Source organism: Eschrichtius robustus, chromosome 3 (assembly GCF_028021215.1).
Source record: "Eschrichtius robustus isolate mEscRob2 chromosome 3, mEscRob2.pri, whole genome shotgun sequence".
NCBI lineage: Eukaryota > Metazoa > Chordata > Mammalia > Artiodactyla > Eschrichtiidae > Eschrichtius > Eschrichtius robustus.
This window is the reverse complement of record NC_090826.1, coordinates 98303454-98319846: the sequence shown is the minus strand read 5'-3', so window position 1 is coordinate 98319846 and position 16393 is coordinate 98303454. Positions and strand designations below refer to the sequence as shown.

The window sequence follows — 16393 nt, the reverse complement described above, 5'->3', positions numbered from 1 at the left end:
GTAGGAGCAATTCTCGCGAGATTTAGAGAGGCTGTAGCCTGGCCAGAGGGGCGGAGACCTATAGAGGGACCACGTGGTGGCTCGCGGAGCTGAGTCTCCGGCGGGCGTCCAGTTTGGGTCTAGGTTGGAGTTGGAATCGTGGAGATGCGGAAGGAAACCCCGCCCCCGCTAGTGCCCCCGGAGGCTCGGGAGTGGAACCTTCCCCCTAATGCGCCCGCTTGTATGGAGCGGCAGTTGGAGGCTGCGCGGTACCGGTCGGGTGAGCCTAGGTCCTGGGTCTGGGAGTTCCCTCACCCCACCCCGAATGCCCTTTCCCGGGACTAAACCTTCCAGCCTGCACCCAGCCCCCCGCTTACCCCGCATGCCATCCTCACCCCTGCCTCGCGTCGCTGAGCTCAGTCCCCAGCCGTGCTCGGCGTTCCTGGGCTCCGATCCAGACACGGCCAGCTGGCTGCTGGGCGGTCACCAGGGAGATTAGCCCTTCCACTCCTCACGCGCTGACAGCTTGTATCTCCCTTAGATGGGGCGCTTCTGCTCGGGGCTTCTAGCCTGAGTGGCCGCTGCTGGGCTGGCTCCCTCTGGCTTTTCAAGGACCCTTGTGCCGCCCCCAACGAAGGTTTCTGCTCCGCTGGAGTCCAGACGGAGGCCGGAGTGGCTGACCTCACTTGGGTAGGGGACAGAGGTATCCTAGTGGCTTCCGATTCAGGTGAGTCACTTTCTCCTCAACCTTACAGGTGGGATGGAGGCCAGGGGTATGGGTCGGGCTGGGCTCAATTTTTAAAATCCCATACTCAGTGCTTGGGGGAGCTTGAGGGTGTTGGTCCCGAAGGAGAGTAACTGTGTAGGTAGGAAATACCTTTCCCAAGATTCTAAATTGTTTGGTGGAACTTCCTAGCAAAATCCATAACAAAATTAACAAATTAATTGGAACTATTTTTCTTCTCTGTATCCACCCAACCCCAAACCAAGGATAATCTTGATCCTAAAGATGATGCCGAGGCCAATCTGTGCACTTTCCATTTCTTCCCATTTTATTCTTAAATGTCTTTATTCTGCTTTCTTTGCCTTTAATGTCAGACTCAGCAATGGAGGCTTTGACAAAAAAAAAAAAAGAAATCAGAATATGGACGTTGGCAGACATTGCATGGAAGGATAAAGGTGGGACATTAAAGATTGAGCCTCTCTGGCAATTGAGCTTGAACACTCTATATTCAGGGCAGCTATTTGGGGATTTTCTGTACTTAGTCACTGTACAACATATTTTATGTTATTCAACATATTTTTATGACTGTAAGACATTTATTCAAATTGTTCAACAAATACTTTAGTATTAGTATTTAGTATTCAGTACTAAAATACTTTAGTATTTAGTATTTTTAGTGTCCAAATAATTGGGAATATTTAATCGTACGGACTGTGTGCTACTCAGATCATTGGGGAGATTTCCTCCTTGTTTCCTGAGAGCTTAGAATCCTAGAAGCGAATTGCTGTCTTGGCATAATCCAAGCTTGTTTCCCTCACCCTCCTCCCCACCCCCAACAGGTGCTGTTGAATTGTGGGAGCTGGATGAGAATGAGACACTAATTGTCAGCAAGTTCTGCAAGTATGAGCACGATGACATCGTGTCTACAGTCAGTGTCCTGAGCTCTGGCACGCAAGCTGTCAGTGGTAGCAAAGACTTCTGGTGGGTCCCTCCTCTCATCACTCCTGTTTCTGGACCTCCTTTGGGTGTCTTTAGCATCATATTAGCCTCATTAAATACTGTTTTGGGCTCATTATAAGAACCCAGTGACTAATTATGACATGCCTCTAAGGTTTTCTTAGAGATTTTTGCAATGCATTGTAAAAGTAGGCTGTACCAGAAGTCCAGTAGGCAAAGACATAGGACGTTCTTATTTGAACACACGTTTTTATGTAGGTAGTGTAGGTCAAATTAAGTCTCTGTTTCCTTTTGCTTCTTAGCGTCAAAGTTTGGGACCTTGCTCAGCAGATGATTCTGAACTCATACCGAGGTGAGTGCATGTTCTTTCCTTTTCAGTCCTGGCCTTGGCTGTTTTGTTTTTATTCTCCCCTTTGTGCTCTTTGAACTTTGCTTGCATGTTAGTGATATCAATTCTTTGCTCTCCTGCCTGGTACTGTATGTCTTCCAAAACTACGGTCAGGCTCCAATGTCGATTCTAGCCCTTTTCATAATTTCCCTATTTTTTTTTTTATTGACAGCCTCACCACCTTCTTGGTCACCTGAGGCTGAAAATCCCAGTCCTCTTCCACTCCTCCTGTTTCCCACTATCAGTTGGTCCCCAAGTTCTTTGGAGTCTTTTTCCATTTCGTCAGTGACCTTCCATTCCATTTCTTATGCTCCCATTTATTTTCAGGCTTTATCTTGTACAGACGGTGGCACTCATCTCATCGTTCTACCTGTAATCTTTATTCTTTCATTGGTTTCTTGTGGCTTGCAGGTTAAAATCTCATGTTCATGTCCTGGCATTCAAGCCTTTTTACTGTCACTCCTTCAAGCATACCATGCTATCTAAACCTGATCACAGTAGATCTTTGGCATTCTCCAAGTATAAACCCTGATACTTGTGAATCTTGAACGTTTGAATATTCACCTCCATAAAATCTCATTTTTTTGGTGAGAACCATCACTTTCTATTAATGTTCCTTTTTCTGCTCACTTTCATTAGCAGCACTAGCAGTTGACTTTATTTTGGGAGCCATTCCTCATGAAGATACCAAATCTTAATGAAGATAATGTGTAGAGCATTAATATGTGTGTGGCTAAGAGATGTAGATATGGGTGATCACTGGTTCCCCCAGTGACTAAGTGCCTTTCTCTGCCAGTTCTAACTTCAAAGTGCGTGATTCAGATATGGGCGAAGCAAAATCATAAACTCATGTATCTCCTGGAGCTTCAGGGTCACTTGCAGATAGTTAGACAATAATGTTAAAATGTCAGTGCTCAAAGTCTGCTATACTTGCCTTTTGTTTCCTAGACTTACGGTATGTTTTTCTGGTCAATGCTAAATAACTTTTTCAGCACTTGTTCCTTTCAGCCTTTTTAATTAGTTCTTTGTGTTTATTCTTATTCCCCCCACTGATTCCAAATTCCTTGAGGGCAGAGGAACCACATATTTTTTTCATCTTTTGTACTCCCCCATGTTGTTTGTCCCAAAGCTTTGCTTTTTTCAAGTGAGCAATACATTACTTTTCCTCGTGTTGGCTTTCCATGGATTCTATGGAAGGTAGTTTGAGCCCACACTTCTGTCTCAGGGCAGAGCCACATTCAGACTATCTCAGAAAGTCTGGTTAAATCACTTTGGGGAAGGTGGTTTCCACAGCCTGTAATTAACATTTAGCGGAGACCTTTAACATTTTTAGCATGTAGCCCTAAAAGAATTTTGAAAAACTGTACCCTCTCACACATTTTAAAATTAGTATCTAATTTAAATTTAACTGGTTGCAAAGAAAGTTATATCTAGCCATGTCATTTATTGTACACTTTTATAAAATATGTTTGTCAAAATTTTGGATTTGCAGATTAAGCTCATTTAATTTACGTAAAACATCTACCAAATAACCTAACTGCCAAAAACCATATGCACTGTTAAGCCAGTTGGCCAAGTGAGACTTAACTTTCAGTCAGAAAAAGTCTGACTTCATTTTTAAATTCAGATAAGCTTATGAGATGTCCTTATGACAACCACCTGTCATATGTTTCAAAATTCTCGTTATTAAAGAGATCAGTCACAGAACCACACTTGTGTTTGTGGTGTGGCTGAGAAAGGCCAGCCTCCTTCACAGAATTTTACTCGGGTGCTCTTTCTTTGTCTCAGGAAAAACCCCTTTTGTTTCATACCTTAGGGTTTTATACTCCTGAGCATCATGGTAAGTTTAGGGTGGGTGAGAGGTGTGCATTTCTTCTACACGTGGGAGAAGGGTGACTGTGAGAGTAGAGGTCAGCACTGCTGGCAGATTATAGGCAGCTTCTCAGTTCAATATGGAAGAAGAACATTGGAGAAATTCCCTTAAAACTCTCAGTGTCCAGAACTCCCTCAGAAGTCTTTGTGTGCTACCTGGAGGCATGTGTGCTACTGCTATTCTAGGATGTCTTTACTGTAAATTCCTCTCCTGTTCTTATTCAGCATTTAATTTATCTTTCATGTCTTTAGTGATTCATTTTCCTCCAAGCCTTTTGAGTTTTTATGATGATATCAACATTTCCTCTTAGGTTTCATCTAATCCAAAAATCTCACAGAATTTGCTAATTTGCATCATGAGACTAGGCCTATTTCTCACACCCTCCCTCCTACCCCTTCATAATATCTGGTCTGCTTGATAGCAATGCCTGCATCTTCTCTGTCTTATTTCTTGTTCTGTCTCCTTTACAGCTCACTCTGGGCAGGTCACCTGTGTTGCTGCCTCTCCCCACAAGGATTCTGTGTTTCTTTCATGCAGTGAGGTGAGATATAATCTCTTTTTCCCTTCCCACCTCCTAACCGCACTCAGACCCTTTAGACCTAAGTCTAGTGTGGAGGGCTTCTGGCCAGCAGCTGCTTCTTTGGATTGTGAAGCCCTTTTTCTGTTCCTTCTTTTAGGACAATAGAATTTTACTGTGGGATACCCGCTGTCCCAAGCCAGCATCACAGATGGGTGAGTCTGAGAGCCAGTGGTGGGAGAGTGATCCTAGGAACCCACGTGGAAGAGGCTTTCCTTGGCCAGAGTCAGAGGCAAAGCTGCCAGATGCCCAGTCCCTGACACAAATGACACAATTGCTTTCTTTCCCACTGAGGCACATTGTGTGCAGTGGGTCCCAAGAAGAAGGGCTGGTTCCTGAAGGGTGGGGGGTAATTTACTTTACATTTCCTGGATGGGCGAACAAAGGGGCCAGAGTTGTTATCTTCATGCTTTGTTTTGAAACTTGCCCATGACTCATGTCTGGAAAGGGCAGGAGGCTGATGGGTAGATGTAGGTTGTGAAGGTCAAGGATGAGGACAGGACTGCCTTAGCAGGGCTTGGGAAACTGAATAAAGGTGCTCCTGGGATTTCGAGTGACTTCGCCTGAGAAGCTTCGGCTCAGAGCTGGGCTCGGAGTCTTGTTCCAGACCCCTCTTCTCCCCTTTGCAGGCTGCAGTGCCTCTGGCTACCTTCCCGCCTCCCTGGCTTGGCATCCTCAGCAGAGTGAAGTCTTTGTCTTTGGTAAGGCAGCATGTCGAACTGTGTGTTGGCTCTGGGAAGGGGAGGATGAGCGAGAGAGCTGACTCCATAATTGGAGACTCTGGCTGCTCAGCCTCATCAGCACACTTGGGCGCAAGGTGAATTATATTCATGGGGGTGTAGGGAGGTGGGATGATCCAAAAGTGGCTTTAGTTTAGCTTTGGAGAACATGATGATTTCTGACCTAGTAGATTTGATTCCTGACTGTTTGCTGTGGCTCTTTTATTCATGGCTAGAAGTCAGTGGGCCGCAAAGCAAGTGGATTGCTACATGGGGAATACGCTTGTATAGTAGGGACAGTTGCGTTAACATGGTGATATGGCTGTGTGTATGGTGACATAGTTTATGATAACAATTATGTCATCCATTAATTTAATTTCCACAACCCCCAAATGACCAATTATTCCTACTTTACCAAAGAGGAAACTGATGCTCAGTTTCTCCCCTTGCTCTGTATTGTTTCTCTGTAATGCTCAGAGTGGTTAACTTGTTCAAGATGGAGGCCCTAGCATTCAAATCCAGATTTGGCTGAGTCCAAAGCCCATGCTCGTAACTTCTGTGATGTACTCCCTCTTTCCTTCAGGTGATGAGAATGGGACTGTCTCCCTTGTGGACACCAAGAGTGCAAGCTGTGCCCTCAGCTCAGCTGTGCACTCCCAGTGTGTCACTGGGCTGGTGTTCTCCCCGCACAGGTACTGTTCTTTGTCGTCAAGGGCCTGATGGGTATGAATAGGAAGAATGAGGGGGGATGCTTGTGTTGGCGTAGCATTAGCTGATTGGGTAGCTCCTTAAAGCAGGCACTGTTGTAGCTGGGGTTTTGGAATGTGAAAGATCTCAAGACTGTAGTCCATTTTTTGGGTTGTGTGGTCTCTGACTGCAAATGGGTAAAATATGGTCTTGTTCCTGCTCAACATCCAAAATGGTTAATATTGTGGGCTTGTAGGGCTGTGTGGTTGGAAAGCCCGTGTTTCTGGATCATCACTGAAGCTACAGGGAGGGGCTAGATGGGATGGTTAGTTGCCAGGATGGCTGTCCACCCTGACTTTGCTCCATTTTCCTCATCTTTCCTTGGAACTTGCACCTAGACTTGACTGGCCTTAACCCAAAGTGGGGATCAAGCCACCTTCTCTGATCATTTTAGAGTGGGCTTTGGGGACTGCCCAGTCAGGTTTTGTCTTGAGACCTGTGGGCTTTATGTTTCCCAACCCCCTCCTTCTCTCCTAGTGCTCCCTTCCTGGCCTCTGTCAGTGAAGACTGCTCCCTTGCTGTGCTGGACTCAGGCCTTTCTGAGGTGTAAGTGTGACGTGGAACCCTGTGATCAGGAATCAGGGAGGGGAGCAACAGGTGGCGGGGGCCTTTTTCTCTTTGGAAAACTGGGTTGTCTCTTTCAAGGAGACTTGGTGATGGAAGCAGGCCGACTGCTGACTGTCTCCCTGTTCTGGGGGCTGACTCACAACCAGCTCTGTCCCTGCTAGAGGAGGAATGTGGTGGTGGGTGTGATTTCTGAGCCTGGCATTCCAGCCGACTCCCAGAAAGGGACAGTCTACCCTTTTTACACAAAGAACCTCATGTAGGAAATGCAACCTGCTATAGGGTGAAAGGCACCAGACAGAAGATCTGATTGTACTTCCTTCTTTGCCATGAGATGCTGTCTGATACTGGCTCATATCACCACCCTTGGTCTAGCAATCATTTTTTCTATGAAAATAGGTCCCTAGATTGGATGATGAAGTCTTCTGTGGGTAGCTATACCCCTATGCTGGTGACTAGGCCATATATATGGTGAAGTGTGCCCTGGGTGTGTTGGGTCTCTTCTTTCCATTTCTGCTTTTTCCTCTGTCTCTTACTATGCCCACACTTTTCTTTGTTCTCTTGTAGGTTTAGAAGCCGAGCCCACAGAGACTTTGTGAGAGATGCTACTTGGTCCCCGCTCAATCACTCCCTTCTTACCACAGTGGGCTGGGACCATCAGGTCATCCACCATATCGTGCCCACAGAACCTCTCCCAGAGCCTGGACCTAAGAGTGTTGCTGAGTAGATTGGATTTCAGACAAAAAGCAAATCCCCAATGAGTATCCACTCCCTTTGCCCCTTCCCTCTCAGTTTGTGAGACAACACAGGAGCCTTTTACAGTATGTTGGTACACCAGATCTGTGCAGTTAATAGGCATTGTCTCTCAGCCTGGGGTAGGCTGGATTCTGGGGTCCTGTAGCCAGGGAAGAAAAACTTCCTTGAACATGGATATGTATGTATTTGAGTGTGTATGTAGATAAATAGTTTTTGTTGATGGGGGGAATAAAAAATCCATCCCGCATCTTTCCCAAGGCCCAATCCCCATTCCCCACCCCCCCCAGCGCCCGCCCCAAAGTTAACAAAAGATTTTATGCTTCCCATGTAGCTTTGCATGAGGAATTGGCCATGTCTGTATGAGGTATGGGATGTGGGCATCCCTGGATTCTTGGAAGCAGCTCATAGAGATAGGAGCAATTTTATTTTTTTATAGAGCTTAATTCACCTTTGTCATGGGCTGTGCTTCCATTCACATCCAGCCCAGCTCACCTTGAGGAAGAGCCAGGACACTCACCACAGTTTTGCACATCCCTTGTTATTAAACTGAGCCAGAAGTCCAGTTTCTGGCTGAATAAGAAGTTTGGCTGGTACCTGTGTAATGCCCCCACCCCACCCCCAACCCCCATGGAGTTGTGTATATGAGAGATGAGAGTGTATTTCTGCCATAGATGCTATAAAAGAGTTTCAGGATGGAGAGTTTAAAGGCATTTCAGTTAAAAACTGACACAGACTTGCATAGGAATGTCTGCCACTTTCCCACCTGAAAACAGTCTGGGGCCTGACCTTTTTTGCCTCTGGGCCCCTGTCTCTGGATATAGGAAGCCTGAATGCTATTTTGGGGGACTCTGAAAATTTTAAATACGGCATCAGAGAAAGAATCGGAAGTACCGGTCAGTGAAATAAAAAGTTGATTCATTGTTGGCTTGTCTTTTGAAGCGTGTGTGTCATGTGCCGTTAGACATGCCACTTATGTGAGCCATCAGGGTATCTCTTATAGCCTATTACTTTTTTGTGTGCTTCCCCAGCCCCCTAGAGTAGCTAGTTGGAACTTAAGGTAAATATTTGGTTACTTGGTTGGTGGCTACTGCCACTTAGAAGTTATGGATCAATTGCTGATTGTATTAAAACTAAATTAAATCAGTTATGTACTTCTGTGCTTTGCAAGTTTCGTTTAGCTAAAATATCATGAAACTGGGGCAGTTTCACGGGCAAAGTATTTGTAAGTAAAGCTTCTGTGTTTCACCCTTGCTGAGCGTGAGCTCTGTTCTCACAATTACCCTGGAGTGAAAACATGGGAATTTGTTGTCATATGATCTGACTGTCAGGTTTGGGGGGAGGTGGAATTGAAGCCCTCACTGTTCGTAAGTGTAACTTCTTGGGAGGTAATAGGATGTGTTGGTAGAAACACTTAAGTTCTTCCCAGCGGTAAAAGCTTAAAATTTGTGATCACTTAGAGAAAGTGAGGTAGAGGGTGAGGTGGGTAGGAATTAAATTTTCATGGGCATGTTCCTCATGGACTTAAGAATGATAGAAAAGTCAGTGAAAGAGATAAGAGTCCAAGGAAATAAATATAATGTGTCAAGGTGGTTAAAATGACATCAGAGAAGGAAAACCTACAGTTTGAAGAACGATGTTACTTAATGTAAAAAATATTAGTTTAGATTCAGATAGATCTGTGCTGATGCAAGTAATTCACATCTATTTATGATCATCACCAAGACATTTGCAAATGTAATCGAAGTCACAGTAGGAATGACCCTCACAATTGTGATTGAATGTGTCTATTACAGTGAGAAAAAAAAAGATGGTTCAAAATAGAAGGTGACCTCAAAATAATCAGAAATGTAGTATCACATGCAGTGTTGTTTACTAGGCTATTGACTTGGGAGTAGTTTCAGTACAGTGAGCACAGATTTGCTGACCACAGGTGGAAATGGGCTCATTTTGTTTTCTTTGTTTAAAACCATACAAGCATATATTTTGCATTTAATCTCACTGGTTCAAATATCCAAATGCTGGAGTAAGTCCATTTCCCTATCCTCATTGTTCTTACTGTGAAGTCCACTAACCTGACCAACTATATTCCACTGCTGATTTCTGGTGCTCAGAACAACAAACACTGAGGTTGGCTCAAGTACTGTTTCGGGTAGCTCCAGACATCAGGCTGGTTCTCCAGGATCTGTCCTGCCCCACAGGACGGTAGGAGGCTGGTCTTTAATTACCAGCTCTATAGGCATTACCTGCTGATCCACAGTGGCATTAAGGCAGCAAAATCACCCAAGCTCTGACTGCTCTGGACTCCCAGCCATGTTTCCTCTGGGCAGCATTATAGAAAGGGCAGGAGACTGGGAGGGTGGGGGTAGGAGGGTCCCTGTAGTTTATTTTTTAATCACTCAGTTACAGAGGGCTCCAAAACTCTCTTGCCACACCTAGACCCAAAAGTAAAGGGCTCTGATTTGTAAAATGCACATTTCTTGTTGCATTTGGACAGCATGAGCAATGTGCTTTCATATTCTTTGTATTTCCGTAGTTGTTTGACTTAACTGTATCTACAAACTAAAAGAATAGAAAAAAAAAAGGTTTGTTCCAAACTATACTTACATAAGCATTTCTTTCAGTAAGACGTGCATCAAATATTTGTATGCATCCTAGGGAAGTTTTAGGGCACCTAAAGAGAGCCAACATACGTGAAAGAAGCTGAAAGAATTCATATCAAATCACCGTTTGTAGCAACTTTCTTACTGCCAATCTTGGGTCACACTGAAATTTAGAATCACTTGTGCAGGGAACTGATTTTGTTTGGAAAAAGGGTAAGGAAGCTCTAGTCTCTATTTTGATGTAATTAAAATCTCTCAAGAGTGTCAGCAGTCTATATAGCTTGATTTTGGAAAAGTAAAGTAAGCAGACCAGTTTTGAGCCCCAAACACATTTTCTTATTGAGTTCTCCATCAAAAGTGGGCAGTTGTGGAGTTTTTCATCTTCATTACATGGTCGTAGGACTAGTGCAATACAGAGAGTGAAGGAGGTGCAAAGATCAGGACAGGAAGCGTTAAGTCATTTTAAGTTATAGAGGCATGTTAAGATACAGTCACTGATCCTAAAATCTTTTATCATCTAGAGTAAGGTTTAATGTAGTCCTCAACGTATTCTGGAAACTCTCCTTGTCTTGTAAATGATGTTCTGCTTCTTCAGTATGTAATAGATCGTCAAAATTCAAAAGGTCAGTAAGTAAAGGGTTTCACCCCCAAACACCATCCTTTCAACTTTCTGGTGGGAAAGCCAGTGCTACTGGGTGCAGGTTCCTTCAGTGAATGTAGACATTTCATTGTCACTGTGATGTTGGTTGTCAGATTCTGGTATATTTCACTTTGGGAGGCACCATGTTATAAGCATTAGGAACTTCAAACTAAAATTTTCCACTCCAATGGTAACCCTTATCTAGGATCTCAGCTGAAAGGAATGAAGCTTGTTTGAATCAGAAAATGTACTTTACATGTGTAAGTATATCAGCTTCAAATTCTGCCAGATCTTTAACAAGCAGCTTGTCTCTCACAGAAACCCTCTGATTAGGATAGAAACTGGCTGATGTACAGGCCCCTGACCATTATCCAATGTCAATTTGCCTGGCACAGTTAGCATTAATGCTACCTTTGACCTCGGCACCTGGAGACACAGGCTGGGTGCCCAACACCATTCCTGGGCCCCTGTTGCAGTCTGTACTTGGCAGGGCCAACATGGGCCTTGTTTGTTTTTCTTAAGTTGTTTTTTAAAAAAACATTATGGTAAAATATAAAATTTACCATTTTAACCATTTTAAGTGTACAATTCACTGGCATTAAGTACATTCACATTGTGCAACCACCATCCATCATCCCAAGTTGAAACTTTGTACTCATTAAACAATAACTCTCCTTCTCCAGGACCTTGACAACCACCATTCTACTTTCAGGTCCATGAATTTGACTATTCTAGGTACCTCTATGTGTGGAATCGTACAGTGTTTGTGCTATGTGTCTGGCTTATCATTTGATTTCATAAGGTGTTGACTTGCTCCTCAAAGTGTGGTCTGTGCACCAGCAGCATTGGCATCACCTGGAACCTGTTAGAAGGGCAGAATGTTCAGACCTCCTAAATCAGAGTTTATATTTTCACAACTTCCCCAGTGACTCCTGCATGTTAAAGTTTGAGAAGCATTGGCTTTATCTACTGAGAATTCTAGATGGGTCAGGAACCAGGCAGGGAAGTCACCAGCCATTCAAGAGTGAGCAGCTGTGGTGTATCAGAAGCTTTTGGGCCTTGTGGTGTGTGGTAGTGAGCAAGACAGACATGGTCAGCCCATACTTCGGCAGCTTAGTCTAGAGAGAGAGACAGGAAGGAAATAATGTTTTAGTGCTAGCCAAAAGAAATAAAGATTGCTAAACAGAAGGATGATAGCCAGTCATGAAGAAGTGGTAAATCCTCCCTGATGAAGTGACATTTGGATTGAGTCCTAAAGGTTGGATGTGGGTTAGCTGATGCTTGGGGCTGGGGAAGAATTCCAGAAGGAAGTGGCAGTGTGAGAGTCCTGCTGTGGAAGGAGCTTAGAGCTTCCTAGAGAAGGAGGGCACTGCAGCTAGGGGTAAATATGGAGGTGGGGGTGCAGGATAAAAGGAGATGAGGTTGGTTGCCGCTGGATGGTGGGTGCTGTGAGCCATGCTGAAGATCTCAAACAGCGAAGTAACGTGTTGGATGTGCTTTTGAAATGGATTCCATTGATGTGCTTTGGAGGGGAGACTATGGAAGCTTAAAGGGGCCTAGGTTTTGTTTTGTTTTTTTCTTTGACCTAAGCCACCAGGGTTTAGGCAGCTGAACTAGGCTTGGCCATTTGGCTACTTCCATCTAGGACTTAAATCTGGAGGCAGTGCAGCAGAGATTCAAAGAATGGGTATCTGGCAATGACGAGTGACAGCCCAGTGGCGGCATCACCAGTCCCACCAGTGGAACTTTCTAACCAGACTTTCCATGGCAGGACCCCGGCAGTCTATTTTTTTTTTATAAATAGTCTTTCTTGGATCCTGACTGTGTTTTAAGACTGATTCTTGATACTGAGTTGTATGAGCTGTTTATAAATTTTGGAAATTAACTCCTTATAGGTCATATCATTTGCAAGTATTTTCTCCCATTCAGTAAGATGTCCTTTCATTTTGTTGATGGTTTCCTTTGCTGTGCAAAAAGCTTTGAAGTTTGACTAGGTCCCCTTTGTTTAATTTTGCTTTTATTTATTTTGCCTTAAGAGACAGATCTAAAAAAATATTGTGATTTATGTCAAAGAGTGTTCTGCCTGTGTTCTCTTCTAGGAGTTTTATGGTTTCAAGCCTCACATTTAGGTCTTTAATCCATTTTGAGTTTATTTTTGTATATGGTGTTAGAGAATGTTGTAATTTCATTCTTTTATGTGTAGCTGTCCAGTTTTCCCAGCACCACTTATTGAAGAGACTGTCTTTTCTCCATTGTATATTCTTGCCTCCTTTGTCGTAGATTAATTGACAATAAGTGTGTAGGTTTATTTCTGGGATCTCTATCCTGTTCCATTGATTAATGTGTCTGTTTTTTGTGCCAATACCATACTGTTTTGATTAACATAGCTTTGTAGTCAAGCTTTGTAGTATGATTGTGCTGAACACCTGAATTAAGGGAGTGTGATACCTCCAGCTTAGTTCTTTTTTCTCAAGGTTGCTTTGGCAATTTGGGGTCATTTGTGGTTCCATATAGATTTTAGGATTACTTGTTTTAGTTCTGTGAAAAATGTCATTGGTATTTCGATAGGTATTGCATTAAATCTGTAGATTGCTTTGGGTAGTATGGACATTTTAACAATGTTAATTCTTCCAATCCAAGAACATGGGATATCGTTCCATTTCTTTGTATCATTTTCAAATTCCTTCGTCAGTGTTTTATAGCTTTCAGAGTATATGTCTTTCACATACCTGGTTAAGTTTATTCCTAGGTATTTTTTTATTTTTGATGTGATTGTAAATGGGATTGTTTCCTTAATTTCTCCTTCTCATAGTTCATTATTACAAACAAAGAACCCAATTAAAAAATGGGCAGAAGGCCTGAATAGACATTTTTACAAAGAATATATATATAGATGGCCAACAGACACGTGAAAAACTGCTCAACATCACTAATCATCAGAGAAATGCGAATCAAAACCACAATGAGATACCACCTCACACCTGTTAGAATGGCTATCACCAAAAAGTCTACAAATAACAAATGTTGGTGAGGGTGTGGAGGAAAGGGAACCCTAGTACATTGTCGGTGAGATTGTGAATTGATGCAGCCACTATGGAAAACAGTATGCAGGTTTCTCAAAAAACTAAAAATACAACTACCATATGATCCAGCAATTCCACTCCTGGGTATGTATCCGAAGAAAACAAAAACACTAATTTGAGAAGAATCTTGCACCCTAATGATCATAGCAGCATTATTTACAATAGCCAAGGTATGGAAGCAACTTAAGTGTCCATCAACAGATGAATGGGTAAAGAAGATGTGATGTACATACACACAATGGAATATTATTGAGCCATAAAATGAAATTCTGCCATTTACAACAATGTGGATGGACCTAGAGAGTATTATGATTAGTGAAATAAATCAGACAGATAAAAATAAATACTCTGTGTTATCACTTATATGTGGAATCTAAAAAATAAAACAAGTGAATGTATATAGCAAAACAGAAACAGACTTGCAGATACAAAGAACAAATTAGTGGTTACCAGTGCAGAGGAGGAAAGGAGGGAGAGGCGAGATAGGGGTATGGGATTAACAGACACAAAATACTATGTATAAAATAAATAATCAACAGGGGTATATTGTACAGCACAGGGACATATAACCACTCTTTTGTAATAACTTTAAATGGAGTTTATAAAAATAATGAATCACTGTGTTGTACACCTGAAACTAATATAATATTATCAACCAACTGTACCTCAATTAAAAACAACAGACTGATTCTACAACATGCCCATTGATTCTAAGTTGCCTTACAGGCTTTCCTTTGAATTCCTGTTTTGATTGATTTAGCCAGAGCTGGTGTCTGTTGTTTGCAACCCCACAACTCCAACAATTGCTGTCTTGGTCAGTGGGGAAAATACTGCATGTTCTGTGAGGTTGGAAGTGAATGGAAGCTGTTGTCAGAGTTACGGGAATCTTTCTGCGAAGTCATCACTGTCATCAGGAATAACAGTCCCTCTTCGTTGATTTCTATGAAGGGTATTTTCTGTCTTGTTCTGACCCTGCTCTGCTGACTCCACCCCCGCCCCCTTCCCCAAGAGTCTTTCTGGGCCCCATCCACTCTCATGTGCCACCAAAGGTTGGGCAGCTGCTCATTACTGTATACTTTAATAACAGTGTAGCAGGTGCAGTTGGCTGTCTAATAACTATTCTCCCTCCTTCTTCCATATTTACCAACAGGACTTTGATTTTGTTCAGGTACGAGTGGCCATGTCCTTTAGAGAAGAAACACATCAAGAACTTGGGTCCTTGATGATTGTGCTGAACACCTGAATTAAGCAGTGCTGATTAAGCCACCTCTTTTGGATTTCTTTTAATGTGAGTTAATAAGTTTTAATTTTGATTAAATTGCTTCTAGTTGAGTTTTCTGTTGCACCTAACAAATGCAAATAGTTAATAGTGCATTATATTTTTCAGTATTTACCTTTTAAACACTCTATTTAAAGTAATACTTTTAATCATCTGAATACTCTGTAAGATAATTATTACTATTTTTGTTATATTCATTCATTTTTTTGTTTGTTTTTTAGATTCCACGTGTAAGTGAAAACATACAGTACTAGTCTTTCCTTATCTCACTTCACTAAGCATAATACCCTCCAGGTCCATCCATGTTGTTGCAGATGGCAACATTTCATTTTTTTTTGATGGCAGAGTAACATTCCATTGCACATATATACCGCATCTTCTTTATCCATTCATCAGTTGATGGACACTTAGGTTGCTTCCAAATCATGGCTATTGTAAATAATGCTGCTATGAACATTGGGGTGCATGTATTTTTGTCAAATTAGTGTTTTCATTTTCTTTAGACACATACCCAGGAGTGGAATTGTTGGATCATATAGTAGTTCTATTTTTAATTTTGTGAACAACCTCCATACTGTTTTTCGTGGCGGCTGTACTAATTTACATTCCCACCAAAAGTGTACTAGGGTTCCCTTTTCTCTATATTCTTGCCAACATTTATTATTGTTGTCTTTTTGGTGATAGCCATTCTGACGGGTGTGAGGTGATATCTCATTGTGGTTTTGATTTGCGTTTCCCTGATGATTAGCAATGTTGAGCATCTTTTCACGTGCCTGTTGGCCATCTGTATATCTTCTTTGGAAAAATGTCTATTGAGGTCTTCACCCATTTTATTAATTGCGTTGTTTGTTTTTTGATATTGAATTGGCTGAATTTTTTGTATATTTTTGAATTTACTCCCTGGTCAGACATATCATTTGCAAATCTCTCTCCCATTCAGTAGGTTGTCTTTTCTGAAACATAATTATTAATATTTTAATGTTATAGGTGGGAAAACAGGCTCATAAAGATTAAGCAACATGATCCAAGATTATATGGTCTGTCAGTCAGGGTCCTAAGGAAAACAGGTGGTACACTCAAATTAAGATAATTTGAGGAGGGTTTATTTACAAAGAGACTAACTACAGAGTTTTGGGAGTGGTGTAGGGGAATCATAGAGCTAGTATAGGAAGCCAGGGCTAGAAGAGTGGAGCTGTTACAGGGAGAGGTTACCTGAAACTGGAAGAAGAGATAGTCAGGTCGAGCAGTCTTCCTTGAGAGGAACAGTGAACCTCGAAGGAGGGTTATGGTCATCTTGATGTGACTTCACAGGGAGTGATCCCTAGGGGAATAAACACCCTGACCTCACTCTCCTTCCTCCCTCTACTCTTCTGTCAGGCAGAGCCCACTGAGCTATTGGATGTAGTCCAAACAGACTAACTTGCAGGGGCAGAGAGTAAGGTGGAGAAGGATGGGGAGGTAGAGGGAGAATTGGAAAATATCTGTTGTGGTCCAGGCTGTTTGCCCC

At 42.5% G+C, this 16393-nt stretch overlaps 1 protein-coding gene and 1 pseudogene across 3 annotated transcripts; one reads left to right on the top strand and one right to left on the bottom strand.

Moving 5' to 3' along the window:
- The first annotated feature begins 27 nt into the window (after positions 1-27).
- WDR77 (WD repeat domain 77) lies at positions 28-8215 on the top strand. 3 transcript variants are annotated; one of them, XM_068540483.1, is made up of 11 exons: positions 28-259; positions 521-706; positions 1543-1684; positions 1963-2012; positions 4392-4462; positions 4599-4653; positions 5128-5199; positions 5801-5909; positions 6442-6510; positions 7096-7171; positions 7227-8215. In XM_068540483.1, the coding sequence occupies exons 1-11, from the start codon at positions 145-147 to the stop codon at positions 7287-7289; spliced, it is 1008 nt and encodes a 335-aa protein (XP_068396584.1). In that variant the 5' UTR covers positions 28-144; the 3' UTR covers positions 7290-8215. The 3 variants fall into 3 exon arrangements, with proteins under 3 accessions (XP_068396584.1, XP_068396582.1, XP_068396583.1); XM_068540481.1 differs by adding an exon at positions 1078-1158 and having other exon boundaries at positions 29-259; positions 7096-8215; XM_068540482.1 differs by having other exon boundaries at positions 31-259; positions 7096-8215.
- Positions 8216-10397: 2182 nt separating this feature from the next.
- On the bottom strand, positions 10398-10926 carry LOC137762490 (NEDD8-conjugating enzyme UBE2F pseudogene; annotated as a pseudogene).
- Positions 10927-16393: the final 5467 nt, after the last annotated feature.

Coding starts and splice junctions, on each gene's coding strand:
- WDR77 (XM_068540481.1), top strand. CDS start 145: ATGCGGAAGGAAACCCCGCCCCCGCTAGTGCCCCCGGAGGCTCGGGAG. Junction 1,159..1,542: donor CATTGCATGGAAGGATAAAG/GTGGGACATTAA, acceptor CACCCCCAACAG/GTGCTGTTGAATTGTGGGAG. Junction 4,654..5,127: donor CAAGCCAGCATCACAGATGG/GTGAGTCTGAGA, acceptor TCCCCTTTGCAG/GCTGCAGTGCCTCTGGCTAC.